At 35.1% G+C, this 22509-nt stretch overlaps 2 protein-coding genes and 1 pseudogene across 2 annotated transcripts; 2 read left to right on the top strand and 1 right to left on the bottom strand.

The window, feature by feature from the left end:
- Nucleotides 1–5079, top strand: part of LOC102600725 (T-complex protein 1 subunit beta-like) — a 9184-nt pseudogene extending 4105 nt beyond the window's left edge.
- A 1943-nt stretch (nt 5080–7022) lies between these two features.
- Nucleotides 7023–13876, top strand: LOC102578143 (uncharacterized). Its single transcript, XM_015313706.1, has 14 exons — nt 7023–7069; nt 7163–7264; nt 7661–7720; nt 7844–7908; nt 8714–8811; nt 8991–9042; nt 9331–9423; nt 9933–10043; nt 10434–10731; nt 11001–11458; nt 11593–11702; nt 12658–12716; nt 12795–12982; nt 13577–13876. Exons 1-14 carry the CDS (start codon nt 7030–7032, stop codon nt 13763–13765), a joined length of 1923 nt encoding a protein of 640 aa, XP_015169192.1. The 5' UTR covers nt 7023–7029; the 3' UTR covers nt 13766–13876.
- A 7975-nt stretch (nt 13877–21851) lies between these two features.
- On the bottom strand, nt 21852–22307 carry LOC107062736 (uncharacterized mitochondrial protein AtMg00240-like). Its single transcript, XM_015313710.1, has 3 exons — nt 22114–22307; nt 21981–22065; nt 21852–21923 (listed from the first exon to the last, which is right to left on the bottom strand). Exons 1-3 carry the CDS (start codon nt 22305–22307, stop codon nt 21852–21854), a joined length of 351 nt encoding a protein of 116 aa, XP_015169196.1.
- Between the last annotated feature and the right edge of the window lie 202 nt (nt 22308–22509).

The raw sequence follows: 22509 nt of genomic DNA, 5'->3' as shown, positions 1-22509 counted from the left end.
TAGAAAGTTAAGAAAAATAAGAAGAAAATTAAACATAGTAAGAGATGAATTTATATTCTATTCGTTCAACGATAATATATTCAGTAAAATTTTACAAGTATAGTTTGAAGAAGGTAAAATGTATGTAAATCTTAGCATTACCTCCAAAGGAGGAGCCAAGATTAGGAGTTTGAGGGTTCTAAATCAATTTTGTTTGGGGGTTCGCATGTTAATGTACATATATTTATTTAGTTTTTTAATACAAATATAGGGTTTGCGAAAAAGCTAGTGAGTTCCATGAACCCCCACTTAGCTCCGCCTCTGATTACCTCATGAAGGTTAGATAAATTGTTTCCGAAAGACCCTAAGTAGACGTAATGGCAGATTTTGTTTTCAATCATATATACAAAATGAAGCACTTAGAAGTCGTTTGTTAGCTGATAAAAGTTATGCAAATATTAGTAATGTAGAAATTATTTAAAAAGATATATATATGTATAAAATAATATATAATTTTCCTCATATATATATATATATATATATATGTATAAAATAATACATAAGTTTCTAAATAAAAAATCAACATTGGTGATTAACCACCCACCTAATAACAAGGAAATAACTTCTTACTACTACTGAAATGAGAAAGTGGAGGAATAATCTCCTTACTGCTAATAACTACTACACAGAAAACAACTGCTACAGGGAAAACACTGATACAAAGGACCTATTACAGAGAAAACAGAAAAACATAATTAATAGCTACTGATTTAATTTCCATGCATAAAACTGTTGGTAGACTAAAAGGGTACTAACATAACATGTGTAGTGATTGAATGCTGAATTCTTGGGAAAATTTTGTTTTACATTGATTTCTTCCCGTCTGTCAGTCTCGGTGGGAAGAGATTGCCTTGTAAGGAGGTAGAAGGTACCTGGTAGAATAGTCGAGGTGCTATGTAAGCTGGCTCAGATACCTACTTTTAAAAACATAAACAACTATAAAGGAGATATTGCCAAGAGGCGGCATAAATTCCTTGACACCCCAACATTTCCATCCAAAAAGCAGCTAAAATATTTTTCTTTTCTGCTTATCAAGCCAAAACGTAGCTAGTGCCTATTTCTTAGTTATATGTTAAGTTGATAGTATCTGAGGTACCTAATCTGGTTCATGCTTAGTGGTACCTATCAATAGTTTATTTGTTTCTTTATATCAGGTTTCCGGATGGCATCTGAATGTGCCCGCAATGTGCTGGAGCAGAAGGTCGTGGATAACAAGCAGGATGCAGGTATTGTTGCTTGAGTTGTCAGTTGTATGTAACATCATAGCAGAGAACCTACACATTTAATGGCATATATTGATTTTGATTTTCCTTGGACTGGTACACCACTTTCTCTTTGAACAATGCCAAGATAACTTTTTTCTGGATGCTAGTAGCTGATAATCAATCAGTCCAAGAGTTATTTATTCATCTTGCTTTTTCTCATTATGATATGGTCATTTCCTTTATTTGTTGCAGAGAAGTTCAGATCAGACTTGATGAATATTGCAAGGACTACTTTGAGCTCAAAAATCTTGTCTCAGGACAAGGAGCATTTTGCAAAACTGGCTGTTGATGCGGTTATGAGGTTAAAGGTCAATATTTCATCTGCTTTAGCGACTTACAAAGAAAATGTTTTTTCTTTTTAATCGTGTGATCTTGGTCGATCTGCATTATTCAAAATTCTAATGTGAATGAAACTTAGTTTTCCTCTTCCTTATCTATAAATAAACAGAGTCTTTCTTTTTTCCTTGGTCAAACGCTAAATATTTTTCTTCGAAGGGTTAGAGATTTGGTTTCGCCAAATTAGGACTTTTTCGCTTTCTTTCAGCGAATAAGTTCATCAACTTCTGCTTTATATTGTCAAATGTGAAAAATTAACATGAAAATGAGTCTATCACTTATCTATTGGTAGAAAGATGTGTGCTCTCTCATTAACTCTTCCCATCCCCTTCCGTTTGTTAGTTTTATTCATATATCGTGTTTTCAATCTTTTGCTAAATTGATTGTAATAACAGGGAAGTACCAATCTTGAAGCAATCCAGATAATTAAGAAACCTGGAGGGTCATTGAAGGATTCATTTTTAGATGAAGGGTGAGTAAATAAGCTCAAGTTTTCTTCTGGTTTGAACTATTTACTACTATATGCATAGTCTTCCCATGTCTAGGCTCTTCTGATTTATTTGTTCTTCATTCTCAAAAATGGTAATTTCTGATTTTAAGACATATGACTGTAGTGCTTTATTGATTCTTGCATCTTTGTTCTTTGTTTACATTGGTGAAAACGGGCCTGTTTATCCAATGTGATTCCACTGCAATTGTTACTGTATCCTTCAGTTGATGAATCCGATGTCCGTATAGTTGGTTTTCTTGGGCCTTAACTAATTGTAGAAGAGTCTGCCTTGAGCCATCATGAGCCTACGTTTCTTGGCCTTAACTAATTCCAGTACTTGGCTAGATTGGTGCTTGTTTCTTCCATTACTCTCTAGATTAGAGTAACTGAAACACTCAATCCACATTAAATGATCCCAAACCATATAATCCAGACTTGATATGGAATTACTTTCTGGCGTTATGTACAAGTTATAAGTTTTTCCTATTACCCCAGCCCCCCCTCAATGAAATATAAGTTACGGCAGTTCCTTTTTCTTGATGAAAGACAAATCTATGTGTCTAGGAAAAGCTTTTTATTTTATACTCTTTTGAAGTGGTAGTAAAGTTTCTTTTTGTAGGTTTATTTTGGACAAAAAGATTGGGGTTGGCCAACCAAAACGCATAGAAAATGCTAAGATTTTGGTGGCAAATACTGCTATGGATACAGATAAAGTGAAGATATATGGTGCACGTGTCGAGTTGACTCAATGGCCAAGGTTGCTGATCTAGAAGCAGCTGAAAAGGAAAAAATGAGAGAGAAGGTGCAAAAGATCATTAGTCATGGAATAAATTGCTTTGTTAACCGACAGCTGATCTACAATTTCCCAGAGGAACTATTTGCTGATGCTGGAATACTTGCAATAGAGCATGCTGACTTTGATGGTATTGAGCGGTTGGGCTTAGTTACTGGGGAAGAAATTGCATTGACCTTTGATAACCCAGAGTCCGTCAAACTTGGCCACTGCAAACTTATCGAGGAGATTATGATTGGTGAAGATAAGCTGATCCACTTCTCTGGGGTTGCAATGGGACAGGCATGTACAATTGTTCTGAGAGGTGCAAGGTGAGTTGGTGTTACGGTGTCTGCCTTTTATTTTCATATGTTTCAGTTGCTTGTGCAAGCTTGTTATGCATAACTGTGATGTCCCTTGTGTGAGTATTAAACCAAGACATTGTAGACGCATAATTTTTACCTCTCCCTCCTCTTAAAGGTAGTTTGAGCATTTAAATTTGTTCTTGAAGTCTAGGGATAATTATTTTTTACGTAAAAGAAAAGGAAACATTGTTCGACTGTTGGTTTTTACTTTTACTAGAGGACCTGCTCGACTCCTTAGTGCTTGTGTTCTCTGAAAATGGAACTGATGGTAATTGGCCCACCTTGCATTCTTCTGGACTTTTTGTGTTTTCCTTACTGGGTTTTAAATATGATGATATGTTCTACTTGTGATGTGTTTCCTTGTTAACATCTCCGTTTGTTCTTTTTTTCAGCTCTCATGTACTGGATGAAGCTGAAAGATCTCTGCATGATGCATTGTGTGTACTATCTCAGACAGTAAATGACAGCAGGGTTCTACTTGGAGGTGGATGGCCCGAGATGGCGATGGCTAAGGCGGTTGATGAACTAGCTAAGAAGACTCCAGGTAAAAGGTCTCATGCAATTGAGGCTTTCACCCGTGCACTTTTGGCAATTCCAACCACCATCGACAATACTGGGTTAGACAGTGCTGAGCTGATTGCTCAGCTTCGTGCTGAACACCACAAGGACGAAAGCAATGCAGGAATTGATGTCATCTCTGGATCTGTGAGTAACTGATTTAAGATTTTTGAAATGAACTTTGTTGTCATGCTATGAGTTCAGAACAGTTTCGAGTATGGAGCTGTTCTGAGCTTGTTGTCTCTGCTTTCTTTTTGCTTGACTTTACCTTAAGGATTAAAATAAGTTCAAGATGGAAACGATAAAAAGGTAAAACTGATGCGATATCCTAAAGTTAGCTCTAGTTGGTAAATCTCTAGTCAGATCTGTTTTCCTTCTTGAGAGATTTCACCATAACCACCAGTTAACTTTAAATAGCTGGTGCTTAATTTGTTTGCAACTCGATCGATGTTTGATAAAGTTAATGTTTGCCGCTCTCTCTCTTGTGGATGAATCATTGTTTTCCTACCTCTTGCCATAAGTGTCCTTTGTTTTACTAGTTTGACAATAGTTCTAGTACTGAACACTTTTAACGGTAAAGCAGCAGCTATTGTTGGCCTTACTCTAACCTCATTTTTTCATGCCCAAAGGTTGTTTGCAAACTATAGAATAAGAAGCAATAGGTGAGTTAATTGACATTAACCGAAATGGAAGAGATGGATCGGAAAGTCTTTTTCCTTGTGTGGCTTGAATGAAAAGGGTGAAGCAACGATAAATTGTCCTTTTCTCTTCTGACTCAGGAGGGGGCTTTCTTTGTTTTTGTTCTTCATCTTGTTTCCATTCCCCATAGCACTTGCATTTGATGATCAAATTCTTGCTTGCTTATTAAGAGTCTAAATTCACTTATTCAACTGGGGCAGGTTGGAGATATGTCAGAGCTAGGAATATGTGAGTCATTCAAAGTGAAACAGGCAGTATTGCTCTCTGCCACTGAAGTCACTGAGATGATCCTAAGGGTTGACGAGATCATCACTTGCGCCCCCCGGAGGAGGGAGGGAATGTAAAAAAACACATATTATTATGGTTTGAGAATTTGAGATGGTAGGTAGGTGTTGACAGTCGTAAACGAACCAAAATGATAGATTGCTATTGGAACCATGCACTACGTTGAGTAGTTTATTTTGTTTTTGTTTTTGTTTTTTTGAGGAAATGCTTTGGTTTGTTTCATCATGTAAGTTTTAAGTAAATGCATGGTTCTATTACTCTAGACATGTACTTGTTTTCTATCAACACTAGTGATTTGTCATTTCAAGCATGAAAGAGTTGGTACTGTGTATAGATACTTAAGGCCTGTTTGGCCATAGATTTCCCAAGTAATATTTGGAGTGGCAAATAGTGTTTGTTCATATAATTTGTCATTATTTGGCAAATATCCCAAATTCCCAAATACTAGTTTTTTCTAGTATTTGGGCCAAATCTCATTATTTGGGATATTTTAAAAATTAAAATTTTACACCAAACTTTTATCTTTTACAAAACATCCTCTATAGTAGTTGTTTGCGTTGTATTACATAATTTTTTACGTGAACACCAAAATAGTGATGAAATATTCAGTGAATATGAAAGTGATGATATGATTGTTGATGAAAATGATGAACCATTGGCCCAAGGTAACAAAGTCATGTGCTTTGTCTACTTCACGATGTATGGAATGATGCTTGTTGGTTGTTGCACTCACTCCAAACTACCACATTGTTCTAGTGTTATGGACACTACTTGTTATTTGTTGCAACGAAGATCCAATTGACTTGTAATACAAACTTCTAGTTAGTTTTGATAGTTTTAAAAACTTATGGGTATAAATCACATTTTTTCTAAAAAAGTCAAATATGTTTCCCAAATACTATGGCTAAACACATGGTGAAATTTCACCCATATAATATTTGCCAAAAATATTTAGAAATCTATGGCCAAACGCTAGCTTAAAAAAAGCTATACCAATTCAAGGAAAATCTTTGTCAATCATTTTCCTGAATCTGATAAAATTAAGCACGATGGAGACGTGTTATAGAAGATATCTTCATTTATCAATATTTAGATGACTTATATTTAATAAGGGTGATTTTGGTAAAATTACCCCCATCATATATTGCTTTTTTATTTCTGTGTCATGTCAATAGCTGGCACATTAACAGGATATTCAATTTGTGATAACGATGGCGGATAAACCTTAGAATAATCTTACTTGTCCCCAACGCTAAAGTACCGGGCATTTTCGGGGACTAGCCCGCTTCCACTCTTTTTTTTTTTTCTTCTAAAAGACAGGGAGGATTAAGAAGGCCATCATTAAGGAAAACAAGGCAATAGCTTCGGTTAAAGCAAATCCCACAACTACTCTCTATGTCCCAATTTATGTGATTTACTTTTCTTTTTAGTCAGTCCAAAAAAAAAGGACACATTTCTATATTAAGTAACAATTTCACTATAAAATATCTATTTCACCCCTAATGAAATGATTTACAGTCACACAAATTTCTATCATTCATTTTGGACCTTAAGTTTTAAAAGTCTTCCTTTCTTTCTTAAACTCCGTGCCGAGTCAAACTACCTCACATAAAATGAGACGGAGGGGGTATTATTTGACAAAAGGAATATTATTTTATGTAGGTACTCCCTCTGTCCATCTTTACTTGTCCACTATACTAAAAATATTTGTCCAGTTTAAAAAAACCAGGAGATAATTTACCCTTTTTGTGTCTATTTTGCCCTTCCTATTAAATACTACTCCCTCCGTCCCATATTAGTTGATCACTTTTCATTTGCACAGTACTTACGAAAATCATAAATAAAAAGATAATTTTACAAATTCACCCTTTAAAAAAATATTCTTGAAAATGTTACAAATAAATGTGAACACTTTAAAAAAGATTTAATTGCTAGTGTAATATAAAAAAATTAATGTTTTCTTGATTTAATAAGTTAAACAACTATTTTTAGTATAATAATCAATTAATATAAAACAACAAAGCGTTCAATATTTAATACATTTTTCAAAGCATTAAATGTAAGGAGTACAATTTTGTCATTATTTAAGGAACCAAAGTGTCATTATCCAAATCCAAAATTTCAAAAACCACACCCTTTTCCCGCTGAAATCCTCCCTTATAAATATAAGAACTCTTCATTTCCCTCCATATTTTCTCCATTTTTCAAAATACAAAAGCAATGGCACCGAAAAAACTCTCTTCTTCTCCGATTCCCATCGGTAAGAGTCATCCAAAAATTTTCCGGTAACAGTTTACTGATCTTCTCATAATAATCTCTAATTTTTTTTTCATTTTTTTGTTGTAATTTTAAGGAAATTGCGAGGTTGTTGTGGAAGCTGGGAAGTTTACCTCAGAGTTAAGCGAAAATAGTCTCAATATTTCTTTGTCAAATAATGTCAAAGTCAAAATTTCTGGTAACTTTTTGTTGTTGTTGTTTACCTCTGGTAATAAATCTGTGGTTTATACAACTTTTCTGATGTATACTGAAAATTTGATGCTTTTTGAATCGTGTTAGTACTCTTTTCATTCCAATTTAAGTGTTTTAGTTTGATTGGGCATGGAATTTAATAAAAAAAAAAGATAAACTTTTGAATTGTGTGGTCTTAATATAAAGACGTGTAGTTTTTTAAATCTGGTGGTTATAAACTTGTCAGGTAGAATGTCGGAACTAGAGAACTTACTAATTATAGAAAAATACACTCATTTTGGGACAGACTGAAAAAGTGTATTTTTTAGTATTTGTTTTGGGATTGAAGGAGTATTATTGGTAATATTATAAAGTTGTTTACTTTTTGTTAATGTGTTTGTAGTTGTGGATGGTGGGAATCATTCAAAGGAATGCAAAAACCCTATTGAGTATGAGGAAAATGGTATGGAGTATTGATTCTTTGTTGGGATGAATTTCTCCTTTTCTTCTTTTTATTGAATTTGTTGTCTATAACTTTTCTTGATTGGTGAAATGATTGATTTTGTTTTGGGGTTGTGGCGATTAGGAAATTATTGTTTTGTGCTCATTAATCCCAAAGATGATGATGGAAAAACCAAGTCTTTACTTCAGGTAATTCCTTCTTTTCATGTGTGTGTATGCCTATGTTTGTTTATAGGTATTTTGAGTGCAGTGTGTATATTCAATTCAATCAACCTTGCCTTAGTACCAAGCTACTTCATGTCAATCATATGAATTCTATGTATACATTATGCTTGATTCCTTAATCATATTTAGACTTTTGTAGCATGTGCGTATAGTTCCTTTAGCTTAGTTCTTGGACACAACCTTACTCATGAGTCTTGCTCTTGCACTTGAAACTTGTTGAGGAAATGAAATGGTAATTTGATAAGAATTTGGTTGGGCATTTTGCTTACAGCATTATGCAAATCTGGGGGTACCATTCTCCAAAGAAAATGATTGTTTGGTTAATACTAGCTCCGTATTTTCGAAGATACCTACCTGTTTGTCTCTGCCAGTACTCAACAAAGTTCTGCCAGAAAATGGTGGCTGACATTCTAAGTATGAATTGGTCCATAATTTAATATGTTTGTGTAGAGTATCAACCTATAGATGCATTGATATCAACTAGGTAAAAACTTGAACATAGGGTGGTAGGGGAAATCCGCTATGTCTGTGCATTTGTGATTAATTGCCCTTTCTATGTTCATTGGTTGACAAAATCAGAAAATAGCAAATTATGTTAGTTGTGTTGCTTATGCATTGTATTTCAAATGAAGGCTGTGTTTTCTTGCTCTGTTGCTTGTTTGTGCTTATCTTTTACCCAGTTTGAAAGTTGTAGACTAATTGGCAGTTCTGCTTGCACTGAGTTGGTTCCTTGTATATTCCTCACTTGTTTTTGTCTATGCTGTGGCAGGAAGTATTGAGCATTTATTCTAAAGAGCTTCCGGCCATGAACTATGCTGCAAACACAGGAAAAGAATCACAATTCCTTGAAAGATGTGTATCAAATGGGTATAAGCATGTAGTTGATTTTTTCTTGTGTACTGATATGTCTTGTCTGTGCTCATTTAGTACAATCCTGCATTGTTGCTATCATTTTCTGCAAAAGAAATATTATAGTCTGTTAGATTTCACAATATTTCAGATGGATGAGAATCTGTATTCATTTTGAATGTTGATTGCTTTTGCAGGAAGTACTGCACGCTAGTTCTGAAAACCAAGGATGACATAGACCCTGGGGAGGTATACTCTCAAGCATTACTGCACTTGTGCTTATTATGTGCTAGGTGGGATAAGTGGAATGAAAAATATTCCATCCTCAAGGTCATCAAGCTTGATGGCATGCATATAGATGATTTGTATGTATTAACATTGCTATTTAACTGAACAAGTCTGTGTTCTTGCAAAGATTTCCTGGTTTTATACTATAGTCTACAATCTACACCTTATATCAATAGTCATGATTGACTGCACGTTGCTTTAACTGAAATTCTGCTCTAATCCCTTTTTTTGCTTTTCATTATGTCAAAGGTTATTGCAGCAATCACTTATCAAATAATCCCAGCTGATATGCAATTTGCTGAGGTTCCTCTTGCGGCTGTTAAATCAGTTTACCAACTCAAGGTCCTCTAGTTGTTCTCTAGCTTTAATATGAATCTTATGTTGATTTGTGATTGTCGTTTTGATTCATAGTCTGGCTTTAGAATACACTCATCATTTCTCTCATGCTTGCGAGAGAAATGATGCAAAATTGAAAATATTTCTGTCAGAACTGTGTAACTTTGTGACAAACATTGATGTAGTGTTCTGTTTAAACTTGTTAAAAAACTTCATCTTCTTTACTCTTTATTTACTTTTCTTTATTCTTTTTAGGAGAGATGCCTATTATAGACTCAAATTAACCAAATAAGAGTGTCCATTCTTTACCAGTTTAAGCTTCTAGCTTTGGTACACATCATTCAACAATCCCTTCATAACTATTCTGATTTTCTAAACAAGGTGCACCTTTTTTTAAGTTTGAAAAACTTAACTTTCCAATTCATGTGCGTGCAATTAATTTTGACAAATTTCCATACTAGATAATGCTCAATGATATAGGAACTTGGGACAATATTAACACCCTGAGCTTGCAGGGGATTGGTTATTTAATCTATTTGGAGTTGAGGAAAAGATTGCAACATGTGGGTGTTCGAACAGTACTTTGCTGGGGAGATAAGGAGTCTGAAGGATTTTGGCTTAAGCAGGTAAACCTTCAATGATGTTTGTAAGAGAAATATAACCAATCAAGGCTGGTTTTAAAATATTACGCATTAGTAACATCTGTCTCTCCAAAAGGAAATACATAACAAGTATTTTCTTAATATAAAAGACTACCAAAAAGCATGCTTTGTAACATAAGTTTCATAATTTTTATGACCCTTTATCAAGTCAAGAAATCCAAATATCAAAATGCATCATGGGATTATCTTCTGATATATCCCTCTGCATTTCTCTGAATAATTAGATGCAGATAATACAAACCAAACAGGTGCATAAATGCTGGCTATTCCGCGATCTGATCAATGATCATTGATTTATATGCACATGCTTTCACTGTTGCTCCTACACTCTATGATAATATGAAATATCTGTAGGGATTTTCAGTTATTGGTCAAGTTGACACGAAAGGCAGAGCTCGCAAGCTTCCTATCAAGGCTGATATTCGGAAAGCATTGTGCTTTCCTGGTGGTTCAAATCTCATGATTTCTCATTTCAATAAGGATAACTTACAGAGTTCTGCAGTGTATCTAAATCTGAAATTCCCCTTAAAGCCTTTAAGAGAGGATTGCCAATCTCCAATTCTCCAAGAACAAAGGGATACTCCGTCTGAGGGAAATAACCATTCCCTAGGAAGAAGTCAGGCAACTAAAACCATGGGTTCTAACTACTATGGTAAGTGAAGCTACTGCTTTTAATTTTCATCTTGTATCAACTGCATGGTAAGTTTTTTGTATCCTTGCAACAATTACTTATTTGCACACATCAAAATAAGTTGCTAGCTACATGGTGAATTCAGTAATCTTATAACCCTCAAATGCCTGGGTGCATCAACATTATTTTTAGTAATTTTTTGAATTTAGAGAAAAAAGTAAGTTTAGAAGCATATTACGACTTATCTTTCCATGTGTATCGCTAATCTCATTTTCTGTATTTCTTTCAAGATTGCCAAGATTTTCAACCTGGAGATGGTGCTATCGGGAGCAGCAAACATGGACATATAGGATTTAATGAAATGGAAAGCCAAACTCTTCTGAATAAATGTGCCTGTTCAGCGTCAGGATCAAAAAAGAGGACTTGGGAAACCTCACACACTTCTGTTAAATCCAAAAAAATAAAGGGAGGCCATCAAACTGACTGTGACTTGCATTCTAAGGACATTAGCTTAGAAAGTGTTTCGGGGAACAGTTTTTCTGCTATCTCTAAGAGCAAATGTCAGGTAGGTATTACTCCCAAGGATCATTTGACAAGCCACTTTCTGGAAAAGAATGCTGTAGAAGCTACAGCAGTTAATTTGACATATGAAGGGCATAGTAGTCAAGGTATTTCCTCAAGAGGGACAAACTTCAGAATTATGCTGATGAACATTGCTGATGATAGTAAAAAGGCAAATTTGACCAAGGTATACTCTAATTGCCTACTCTCTTCCCAGATACTGTTTTAATGATTATTTGATGTTTAGCCCATTTCCTAATATAATTTTGTAAACTATGCTTATTGTTCCTTTTAAATGCACATTTTATGCTGAATATGCAGATAATTGGAGACCTTGGTGGAGATGTTACTGCTGATGGAAGTTTAAGCACACACGTAGTCACTGGCAAAGTGAGGAAAACTTTGAATTTCTGCTCTGCTCTCTGCTCAGGGTCAGTTTCTTTTATCTTGACTATTCCTTACATGGAGATTTGTTGTTTTCCTATTTTCTTATGTCCACTGTTTCTGCTAGGCCACTTTGTTGTTCTTTATCAGTAGTAATATTGAGAGGGAAAAAAAACCAAAACTGACCATTTGAAGACATAAAACCAGGAGAGGTAAAAAACATAAATTTGTGTTAATTAGGCTATAGTACTAGTTCAGAATAGTCAGGAGTAAGTCCAGGTTTTAAGTCTCTCGCAATACTGGCCATGGGCATGTGAACTACAGTTGATGAGGAACGATCAAATCAAAGACCAGTATTGTGCTTCGTAGGTTTATTTCAGGTTAATTGATGAGTATTTTCTTTCTTAAGATTACTTTCAGCTTTCCTTTATGAACAGGATATTTTTCCAAGATGGACATCCGAAGAGCCTGTACAAAATTGTCACAGCATGTTCAAATAAGAGATTAAGTAACATTTTGTGCAAAATATCCTAAAACTATGAGAAAATATAGGTCTGCATTTATAGGACAAGTTTTTGATAAGTTGATTTTTGTTGTTGTGCTTTTAGTAAAAGGAGTATATATTCATAGCTGAAGCTACTGTGCATAGTGGTACCAAAGTGTTAAGATACTATTAAATGTCCTTTGAGTTTTTGAACTAAGGTCAACTATCTTTACAACCACAATAACGACAACATATCTGGTGTAGTCCCACAAGTGGGGTCTGGGGAAGGTAGGGTGTACGCAGACCTTACCCTACCTTTGTGGCGGTAGTAAGGTCTACTGTCTTTATTTTCTTAAATGTATGGACAATACTTCATCCATTCACTTCTATTTGCCGTTCTTTTTGTCCAGTTTTACTTTTTAGTTTCCAGAACTTGCAACCTAAATTCTTGTAAGTATCTAGACTCCTAAATTTGATTTCATGTTTTCTTGTTTTTGATCTTGTGGAAATGTGATCAGAGCTTGGATACTGTCACCAAATTGGTTGAAAGAAAGTTTCCGAAATGGCAAATTTTTAGGTGGGTAAAAACTGTTACTTTTTACCTTAATTGGAATATTTTTGACATTTGTTGATCAGTTGCCATTGGGTTTTTCAGATGAAATGCCTTTTATTTTGAGGGATGAAGACTATGAACTTAAGTACAGAAGTGAGCTAAAAGGGGCAGTTCTTAGAGCAAAAGCATACCCCCAAGCTCTTCTCAAGGGTTATGATGTATGTCTTGCAGCTCATGTTCATCCTCCAGTTGGTACCTTATCAGCCATTGTAAAATCTGCAGGAGGCAATGTGAGTTAGTAATATTTATTAATCGAGCAAGCATTTTTTGGAATATTCAAAATGTTGTTTATGGATTCATATAGTTGACCTCAACTTGTTTAGGACTTAAACATAGTTGTAAGAAATGAGGTTTATGTTGTTCCAAAATCATGTCAAACTTGAGCTCTCTACTTGAAAGAAAACCACAACAGGAAAAAAATGAAACTAAAGGAAATGAAGTAAGTTATTTAGAAGCGCTTGTCAACTTTCTTAGCAGAATTTGGTTTTAGGGCATCCTTATGTTTTATAGCTCCATTGAGCATATGTTGGAGAAGGGGGAGCCTTGACACAATGGTCAAAAATTTCATGGTGTGACCAAGAGGTCATAAGTTAAAGCTGCAGAAACAGCCTTTTGCAGGAATGTAAGCAAGGCTGCGTACATAAGATCCTATGTGATTTGGCTCTTCCAGTAGTCCCGTGCATAGAGGGAGTTTAGTGCATAAGGCTTCCCTTTGCTGAGCATCTATTGTGTAGACACTTTTAGATACATACAATATTTATCCCGACAGACATGTTTAATTTCCCCTGCATTATTTTTACGTGCATTTCTTATCAAATTCTCAGGTTATACGTGGACTCAATCAAGTGAAAGATGAATCTAAAACCATATTCGTTGCTTGTGAAGAAGACATGGATGAAGCATTGTCAGCAGTGAAGAAGGGAATATGGGCTTTCAGCAGTGACTGGTTTATGAACTGCATCATGAAACAAGAGCTTGACTTAGGAGCTCCTCAATTTGCAGAGTGCCTCTAATGCATAGATAAAATTGTTCAAACTGGTTTGAAAATTATGGAAAAATGTGTATTTTCTGAGAGAAAATTGAAACAAATAAACTTATGATTAATGTATATATGCTGTTTGTTATTGACAGTTGGGGAGAAACACAGCATTTTTCTCAACATTTGATAGTGTTGAGAAAATGGTGTTATTCTCAACATCTGATAGTGTCATTTTTCTTTCCAATGTTATCATTGTTATTGACTAACCTTTCTCCAGAGGCGGATTCAACTAAACCCATCATTTTTTATACATGTGGAAAATATCAAAATCTAAACACTTCTAAAGGTTGAACCTATTAGGGTTAAATCCACGATCCACTTTTGCCTTCATGGATGTCTATAATTTATGTTGCAATACAATACACTTTATATGGGCAAATGTCAAAAATCTTACATATCTTCAATAATCTGGAATGTTGTGATAGCCATAGACTTGGGTCTTTCATCTGCTCTAAATTTCTCATGATCTTTCTGCACTTGAAAAACGTTTTGGCATGTACAAATCATGACTGTTCTGTTAGCTGTTTGAGATCAAAACATGACTAGACATTATCACAATAGGCTTTGCTGCTTTTCAACAAATCCATTCCATTCTAAGAAGTTCACAAATTCAATTCCATGAGTTTTCATCAAGTAAACTCATTTAACATTTCCATATTTCTACTATTGTAATAAGAACACAATCAAGATACAACATACAAATATGCAGCCAAACAAGGACTTGTTATTGTTTTATTCAAATACAACTCATTTAAGATACATGAGCTCAAGAAAAAAGCAGAATGAAATACTGATAGGGGTACATAGTCAATTTTTTTTATATGTCTGAATGCCTGTGAAGACAGTCTGAACTACAGTCATACTAACCGTGAAAATAACAGCAAGGAACACAAGGAAACTCCAGGGACCACTAAAGTACCTTTGCTTAAATTCAGCATAGCCAACTCGTAGAGGGAGGAGATTTTTACTTTTGAAGTAAGTAGAAATCTGTTGTTTGACATAGCTAATAGCTTCATGATTGGACTCATCATGTGCTGTTATATCTCTCAAGAAGTTAACCACTTGATCATCGCCAATTTTGAAGTTGACCTTGAGTATGCCCCTGGCTCGCAGCTCCTTAACATCTTCCTCTCCATTAATTAACATACACATGAAACTCAAGTAAGATGAGATCCCTGAGGATTTATATAGTATGCTGGACGAATATCCATAAGCAAGTAGATTTGAAAACAAGGTCACAGTCCATTCATCGATAGTTAGTTGTGGAAGGAACAAATACCCTGATAACATAGATGGTTTAAAATGGATGTCTTTTGGGGAAAAGAAAATGTGATGATTTGATATCGCACAGCTGCATCGAATGCCTACTTTCTTCAACTCTGTGACTGAGAAAGGTGAATGATCTTCTTCTTCTTTGTTTTCTTCTTCTTCTTTGACATCATCTTTAAATAAAACATTGATCCATAAGTCTCTATAATATTGAAGAAGATGTACAGGATCTGGAGCGTCTCCCTGCTGAAGTGGACAACGACAAGAGGCTTCTTCGATATAATCAGTTAATGTAGAAGTACTTGGAGCAGAAGATATCATTAACAACGGCATTTGGAGGAATCTTAAGGTTAAAAAGTGCAAAGTAAACCATTCACATCTAAATGCGAGTGCTAACGTATCTAGAATTTGGAAAGGCAATTGATTTTCAAGCAATAAAAGGTCACGACGCACCAAATCACTATCATGTTTCTTCATGGTATTCAACGAGTTCCTCCTGCCACTAGTAGTTATATTGTTGTTGGAGATGAATTCAATAACAAAGCAGCCATCAAGGAACATCATCAGGCACCAATCACGGTCAGAAATTCCGTGCCAACGAGACACATTATAACACTCCTTAGTAATACTGAGCAAGTCTTGTTCAACACTTGCATACACTTGTTCAATGGATACATCATATTTTACTCTTTCTGCTAATTCCCTCACTGCTTTCCGCTTAAAATTCTCCATGGGTGCAACATGAGGTTTTCCATTGTGGAATGGACCAATGGAAACCACACGGGGCTCATAGTACTTGTAATAATCTTCCTTACTAGTACTCTCGGCAAATGTATGTGGAATACCAAAATGTATTTTCTGTGTCAACTCTTCATGTGGTGTTGTGCCTAACGGAGAGCTAGGTATATCAATGACAGAATGTAACCATTCAGCCACTTCGGCTGCTCTACTGTTGTTAGCATCAGCCTGAAGAATTGACATTCAAAGAGACGATAAGATCAGTGGGACCATCAAAGAATATATTATACAGAGAATGAAAATTAAGAATTTATCATTTAGCACTTCAATTAGTTTATGAAAAAGCTACAAGTTTTTATAGCAGTACTTTGATACCAAGTCTGGTATCTTTTGCTTTAAGACTGCCTTTATTCTCAACTTAACACACTAACAAAGACAGATTCTAGTATTCAAACAGCACTTGTGAATCCTTTTTATTTTATCTTTTATAACCGCGGTGTCTGGGTCAGTTGGCGCACATCTCAACTAGTTCTATGGAATGCGTGAATTCTATGTCAATGTTTGTTTATAGACCAAAGTTTCTATGAAATGCAGATAGAATATTCAATCAACGAATCTTCCTTAATAATAAATTATCACAGTTGAAGGTTAAGTGGTGTTGTACACTTGTACTCAACATCTGAGACTCTGGGTCATTTTTCTTCCCAATTATTTCATCTAAATGCTATCATTGTGATTGACTAAACCTTTCTCGAGAGCAGAATATGACTATCCGTTATATGAGCATGTTGATCAATGATCATAAATGGTTGTGTTGCTTCCCAACAAATTCAATTCCACGAGTTCTCATCAAGTAAAATCGTCAACATTTCCATATCTATTATTTTATGAGGTAATAAATTTCATTACAGAGAAGGCAATTAATGTGTGTTGCATACAAGTACACCAAAAATAGAAAAAATTACAAAAAGACATGGTTTTCTATGAATGATACCCAGTCATTCATACAAATTAGAACCTTATAGGTGCACCAAAAGGAATTAAGGGGAAAATGACTATTCTTCAAGATACGATAAACATATGAAAAAGTATAATTATGTATGTAAAGACATGGTTCTTGGGCCTAACTCAACCTCATAAGCTAGCTCACGAGGGAGGATTACCCAAGTTCATATAAGCAGACTACCTGCTCATTCTCAACCTCTAACCCACTCTAACAATGTACAAACGCGAATTTCAAACAAGGCCTGATTATTGCTTATTCAACCACAAACAAAATACAATTTAAGAAGATACAAGTGCTCAAGAAAAAAGCAGAATGAAATGCCGATAGAGGTACACAGTCTGTCTATTTATAAGTCTGAATTACTGTCATACTGACCGTGAAAGTAACATCAAGGAACACAAGGAAATTCCAGGGATCATTAAGGTACCTTTGCTTAAACTCATCATAGGCAAATGCCTAGATGAAACGAACAAACTAATCTTCGTGAGAACTTTTTCAACTTCTAAAACTCTTTTTTCTAAGTTTCAACCAAGTCTATCTCCAAATGCCTACTCAATTAATGATGGATCTTTCATGCATGTTGGAAAAAGTAAGTCATAGACTTTAGGTTTTTCATCATTCGTCTACTGTAACTTTCTCATCATATTTTCGAGACAAGCAAAATGAAATGGCACATACAAAGCATGACTGCTCTGTTAGCTGTTTGAGATCAAAACATGACTATAAGTTATTTGAACATTACCATATTCTACTATTGTAGTAAGAACACAATCAAGATACAACGAATACATGGAAAAGTACAATTACATACAAATATGCAGCCGAGCAAGGCCTTATTATTGTTTATTCAAATACAACCACAATCAAAATACATGAAAAAGTGCAATTACATACAAATATGCAGCCGAGCAAGGCCTTATTATTGTTTATTCAAATACAACCACAATCAAAATACAACGAATTCATGAAAAAGTACAATTACATACAAATATGCAGCCAAGCAAGGCCTTACTATTGTTTTATTCAAACACAACCACAATCAAAATACATGAAAAAGTGCAATTACATACAAATATGCAGCCGAACAAGGCCTTGTTATTGATTTATTCAAATACAACCACAATCAAAAAACAACTCATGAAGATACAAGAGCTCAAGAAAAAAGCGGAATGAAATACTGATAGGGGTACTCAGTCAGTTTTTTTTGTATGTCTGAATGCCTGTGAAAACAGTCTGAATTACAGTCATACTAACCGTGAAAATAACAGCAAGGAATACAAGGAAACTCCATGGACCACTAAAGTACCTTTGCTTAAATTCAGCATAGCCAACTCGTAGAGGGAGAAGATTTTTACTTTTGAAGTAAGTAGAAAGTTGTCGTTTGACATCCTTAAAAGCTAGACGACTGGGTTCATAATGTGCTGTTATATCTCTCAAGAAGTTAACCACTTGATCATCGCCAAACTTGAGGTTGATCTGGATTACTCCCCTGGCTCGCAGCTCCTTAACATCTTCCTCTCCATTAATTAACATACTCATGAAACTCAAGTAAGATAAGATCCCAAAAGATGTATATTCTAAGCTGCACGAATATTCATAAGCAACTAGATTATAGAAAAAGGTCATTGTCCCTTCGTCGATAATTAGTTGTGGAAGGAATAACGTCCCTGATAACATAGATGGTTTAAGATGGATGTCTTTTGCGGAAAAGAAAATGCTATGAATGGATTTCGCACAGCTGCATCGGATACCTACTATCTTCAACTCTGTGACTGAGAAAGGTGGATGATCTTCTTTTATGTCGCTTTCTTCTTCTTCTTCTTCTTCTTCTTCTTCTTCTTCTTCTTCTTCTTCTTCTTCTTCTTCTTCTTCTTCTTCTTCTTCTTCTTCTTCTTCTTCTTCTTCTTCTTCTTCTTCTTCTTCTTCTTCTTCTTCTTCTTCTTCTTCTTCTTCTTCTTCTTCTTCTTCTTCTTCTTCTTCTTCTTCTTCTTCTTCTTCTTCTTCTTCTTCTTCTTCTTCTTCTTCTTCTTCTTCTTCTTCTTCTTCTTCTTCTTCTTCTTCTTCTTCTTCTTCTTCTTCTTCTTCTTCTTCTTCTTCTTCTTCTTCTTCTTCTTCTTCTTCTTCTTCTTCTTCTTCTTCTTCTTCTTCTTCTTCTTCTTCTTCTTCTTCTTCTTCTTCTTCTTCTTCTTCTTCTTCTTCTTCTTCTTCTTCTTCTTCTTCTTCTTCTTCTTCTTCTTCTTCTTCTTCTTCTTCTTCTTCTTCTTCTTCTTCTTCTTCTTCTTCTTCTTCTTCTTCTTCTTCTTCTTCTTCTTCTTCTTCTTCTTCTTCTTCTTCTTCTTCTTCTTCTTCTTCTTCTTCTTCTTCTTCTTCTTCTTCTTCTTCTTCGTCGTTGATATCATCTTTAAATAAAATCTTGACCCATATGTTTCTATAATATTGAAGAAGATGTACAGGATGTTGAGCATCCCCCTGCTGAAGTCCGTAACGAAAGAAAACATGGGAGATATATTGAATAAATACATGAGGAATTGGAACCTCGATACGAAACTCTTTACATTTGAATGCGCGTGCTAACACGATTAGAACCTGGAAAGGCAATTGATTTTCAAGCAATAAAATGTCACGCCCCACCAAATGTCTATTACGTTTCTTCATGTTATTTAACCAGGTCCTCTTGTCACTAGTGATGAAGTAAATAATAAAGCAGGCGTCGCGGAATATCATCTGACACCACTCACTGTCTGAAATTGTATCCCTACGAGACATGTCATAAAAATTCTGAGCACTGAGCAAGTCTTGTTCAACACTTTTATACACTTGTTCAACGGATGCCAGCAGCTCGTCTGAGCAATCCTGGTTCAAGGATTTAAGTAACAATTCCCTCACTGCTTTCCTCTTGAACTTCTCCATGGGTTCAACATGAGGTCGTCCGTAGTGAAATGGACCAATGGAAACCACACGGGGCTCGTAGTACTTTTGATAATCTTCTTCACTAGTACTCTCGACAAGTGTATCTGGAATATGAAAATGTATTTTCTGTGTCGACTCTTCATGTAACGATATATCAATGATAGAATGTAACCAGTTAGTCTCTTCGGATGATATCATCGATCTCAGCCTGAAGAATTTACATCCAAAGAGACTATAAGATCGGTTATCGTTGGACCATCCAAGCATATATAGATATATATATATATATACAGCAAATGAAAATTAAGAATATTATATAAACTTGCATGCACTTCAACAAGTTACAAGTTTTTATAGCATTACTTTGATAACAAGTCTGCTATCTTTTGCCTTTATTCTCAACTTAACACACTAACAAACACAGATTCTAGTCTTCCTGAATACCAAACAAAACAAGGATCACTCCATATTCATCAATTCACAACAAATTACATAAAAATAAATATCGAGATGAAACGAACTAACTAACCTTCCTTTAAATGTTGACCCAAATGATAATTCTTGACACCATGATAAAATTGTGTACAATAGACCTTGTGGTCCGGCCCTCTCTGAGCTCCATACACAGCAGGAGTTTAGTGCACCAAGCTTCCTTTTATAAGTGCATGAAGACAACTGATATTTTTACTTTTTGAACAGCTAGCCAAAGCTTAGCAAACATATTAATTGCAGCCTCTACAATTCACAATATTACTAGTTGTACCGATCGAATTCATGCATGTTGGAAAAAGTAAGTCATAGACTTTAGGTTTTTATCTTCTATTAGGTTATTTTTGTAATTTGACACCGACATATCACGTTCTAGAATCATCGGTCTTCTTCTTTTCACATTCCAAACAAACAATGGACGCAATATTTCCTTAATTTCATACCACACTCTCAATTCTCTTCATCTTCTCAGGTATCACCGTATTAAGTATATGATTCTTTTACACTTTTTACCCAAATCTTTTTCACGCTCAAGTTGGCTATCCATCTTCCTTAAATCTGTTCGTCTCTTTTGTGCTCAAATTGGTATTCGTGTTTACAACCAAATGAATTTGTGAAAGCACAAATAAATAATTGTATGAATATATTTTTTTTCACTAAAGGTAGGACTAAAAAAAAAGTTGTAAAAATATTGGTAAAGAAAAGGGTAAAATTTGACGGACGAGGCTCCTCTCCAGTTTCCCCCAGTGCTAGCTATTTCATATAGTTGACACATGTCCATTTAATTTTTAATGGACCAAATTAATTTTCTTGAGCAAATATCATTAACCATGGTTATTAGTAATTCTCTCTCCTCTCATTCCTTTCTCAATCAGCAAAGAAACACTTCTTCCCCCTCCAAAACTCTCAATCAAACAATTGAAAATTAAAATTATATCAATACTTTAATGTTTTTGTATTTACATATGAACAACTAGGGAAAGTCTCAAAAGAGAAAGACTGAAATGGAGTGATTAGCCCCAATTAAAGATTACAGTTATAAATACCACTGAGAAAATCAACACACTGTGATGTTAAACAATCGAACTCCTCCATTGATGAACCTTGAGTTCATATGAGAAAGGAGGAAGAAGAAGATTCTGGAAAAGCTACATTTTGTCACTATAGACTGAACTTGCTGTGAACCTTTTCGATTATTAGTAGCGGCTCGTGAAGTAGCCCTCTTTCTTTACAAAATAAGGATACATGCCCCTTTCCTTACAGTCAAGTGGCTTTCCGTTTCATTGAAAATGAATTAAGAGAGTAACTATTACATCTGAATCTATATATAGATATACAAATTAATTTAAGACTATCTAACGAAATGAAAACAGACTGACTTCCTGCAACTAACTCTAACAGTACTATAACAAACTTGTATCTAACTAACTTTTGTGAATAGTGAACAGTAATAACTAACTTATATTCTCATCACCCCCCATCAAGTTGGAGGTAAGTGAGTTTACAGACAACTTGTTCAATAGTGTATTATGCTTAACTCCAGTCAAAGCCTTTGTAAAGATGTCTGTTAATTGTGAATCAGTAGAAATGTGATGAAGTGTAATCAGGCCTTGCTGAAGTTTATCCCTAACAAAGTGGCAATTGATTTCTATGTGTTTTGTCCTTTCATGGAAGACTGGATTTTGGCAATGTGTACTGCAGCTTGACTGTCACAGAAGACCTGAATTGGCAAGGAGCAATTCACAGATAACTCATTTAGTAACCTTTCAAACCATACCAGCTCACTTACTACTTGTCTCACAGCCTTGTATTCTGCTTCTGCAGAGGATAAAGAAAATGTGGCTTGTTTCTTAGACTTCCAACTGATAGGGCTATCACCCATAAGCACTAGATAACCATTGACTGACTACCTTGAATCAGGACAGGTAGCCCAGTCTGAGTCACAATAGGCATTTACAGTAAGATCAGGCTTGTTCGAGATGAAAATTCCCATTGTAGGATCTTGTTTCAAATATCTCAGAACATGATAACCAGCCTTCAAGTGTGGTTCCCTAGGAGTTTGCATGAATTGACTGAGATGCTGCACACTATAAGCTATATCCATCCTAGTATTTGTAAGAAAATTGAGTTTCCCTATCAACTTTCTGTAATAGGTAGGATCAGACAATAGTTCCCCATCTGTTGCCTTCAATTTCTCAGTATAATTGGTGAGGTTGCAATTTTACAGTTTAAAGAGTCAAACTCCTTCAAGAGGTCAGTGGTGAATTTCCTTTGTGAAATAAGAACTCCATCCGGCCTGTACAATA

This window comes from Solanum tuberosum, unplaced genomic scaffold, assembly GCF_000226075.1.
Source record: "Solanum tuberosum cultivar DM 1-3 516 R44 unplaced genomic scaffold, SolTub_3.0 scf00249, whole genome shotgun sequence".
Taxonomy (NCBI): Eukaryota; Viridiplantae; Streptophyta; class Magnoliopsida; order Solanales; family Solanaceae; genus Solanum; species Solanum tuberosum.
The sequence above is the reverse complement of the archived record's forward strand: the minus strand, read 5'-3'. Positions and strand labels throughout refer to the sequence as shown.

Excerpts from the sequence above, each read along its gene's own strand:
- LOC102578143 (XM_015313706.1), top strand. The coding sequence starts at position 7,030 with ATGGCACCGAAAAAACTCTCTTCTTCTCCGATTCCCATCG. Across the intron at positions 10,732-11,000 it reads CATGGGTTCTAACTACTATG|ATTGCCAAGATTTTCAACCT; the intron begins GTAAGTGAAGCT and ends ATTTCTTTCAAG. Across the intron at positions 11,459-11,592 it reads AAAAGGCAAATTTGACCAAG|ATAATTGGAGACCTTGGTGG; the intron begins GTATACTCTAAT and ends CTGAATATGCAG.
- LOC107062736 (XM_015313710.1), bottom strand. The coding sequence starts at position 22,307 with ATGGATATAGCTTATAGTGTGCAGCATCTCAGTCAATTCATGCAAACT. Across the intron at positions 22,066-22,113 it reads GCTACCTGTCCTGATTCAAG|TTGGAAGTCTAAGAAACAAG; the intron begins GTAGTCAGTCAA and ends TAGCCCTATCAG. Across the intron at positions 21,924-21,980 it reads GACAAGTAGTAAGTGAGCTG|GTCTTCTGTGACAGTCAAGC; the intron begins GTATGGTTTGAA and ends TTGCCAATTCAG.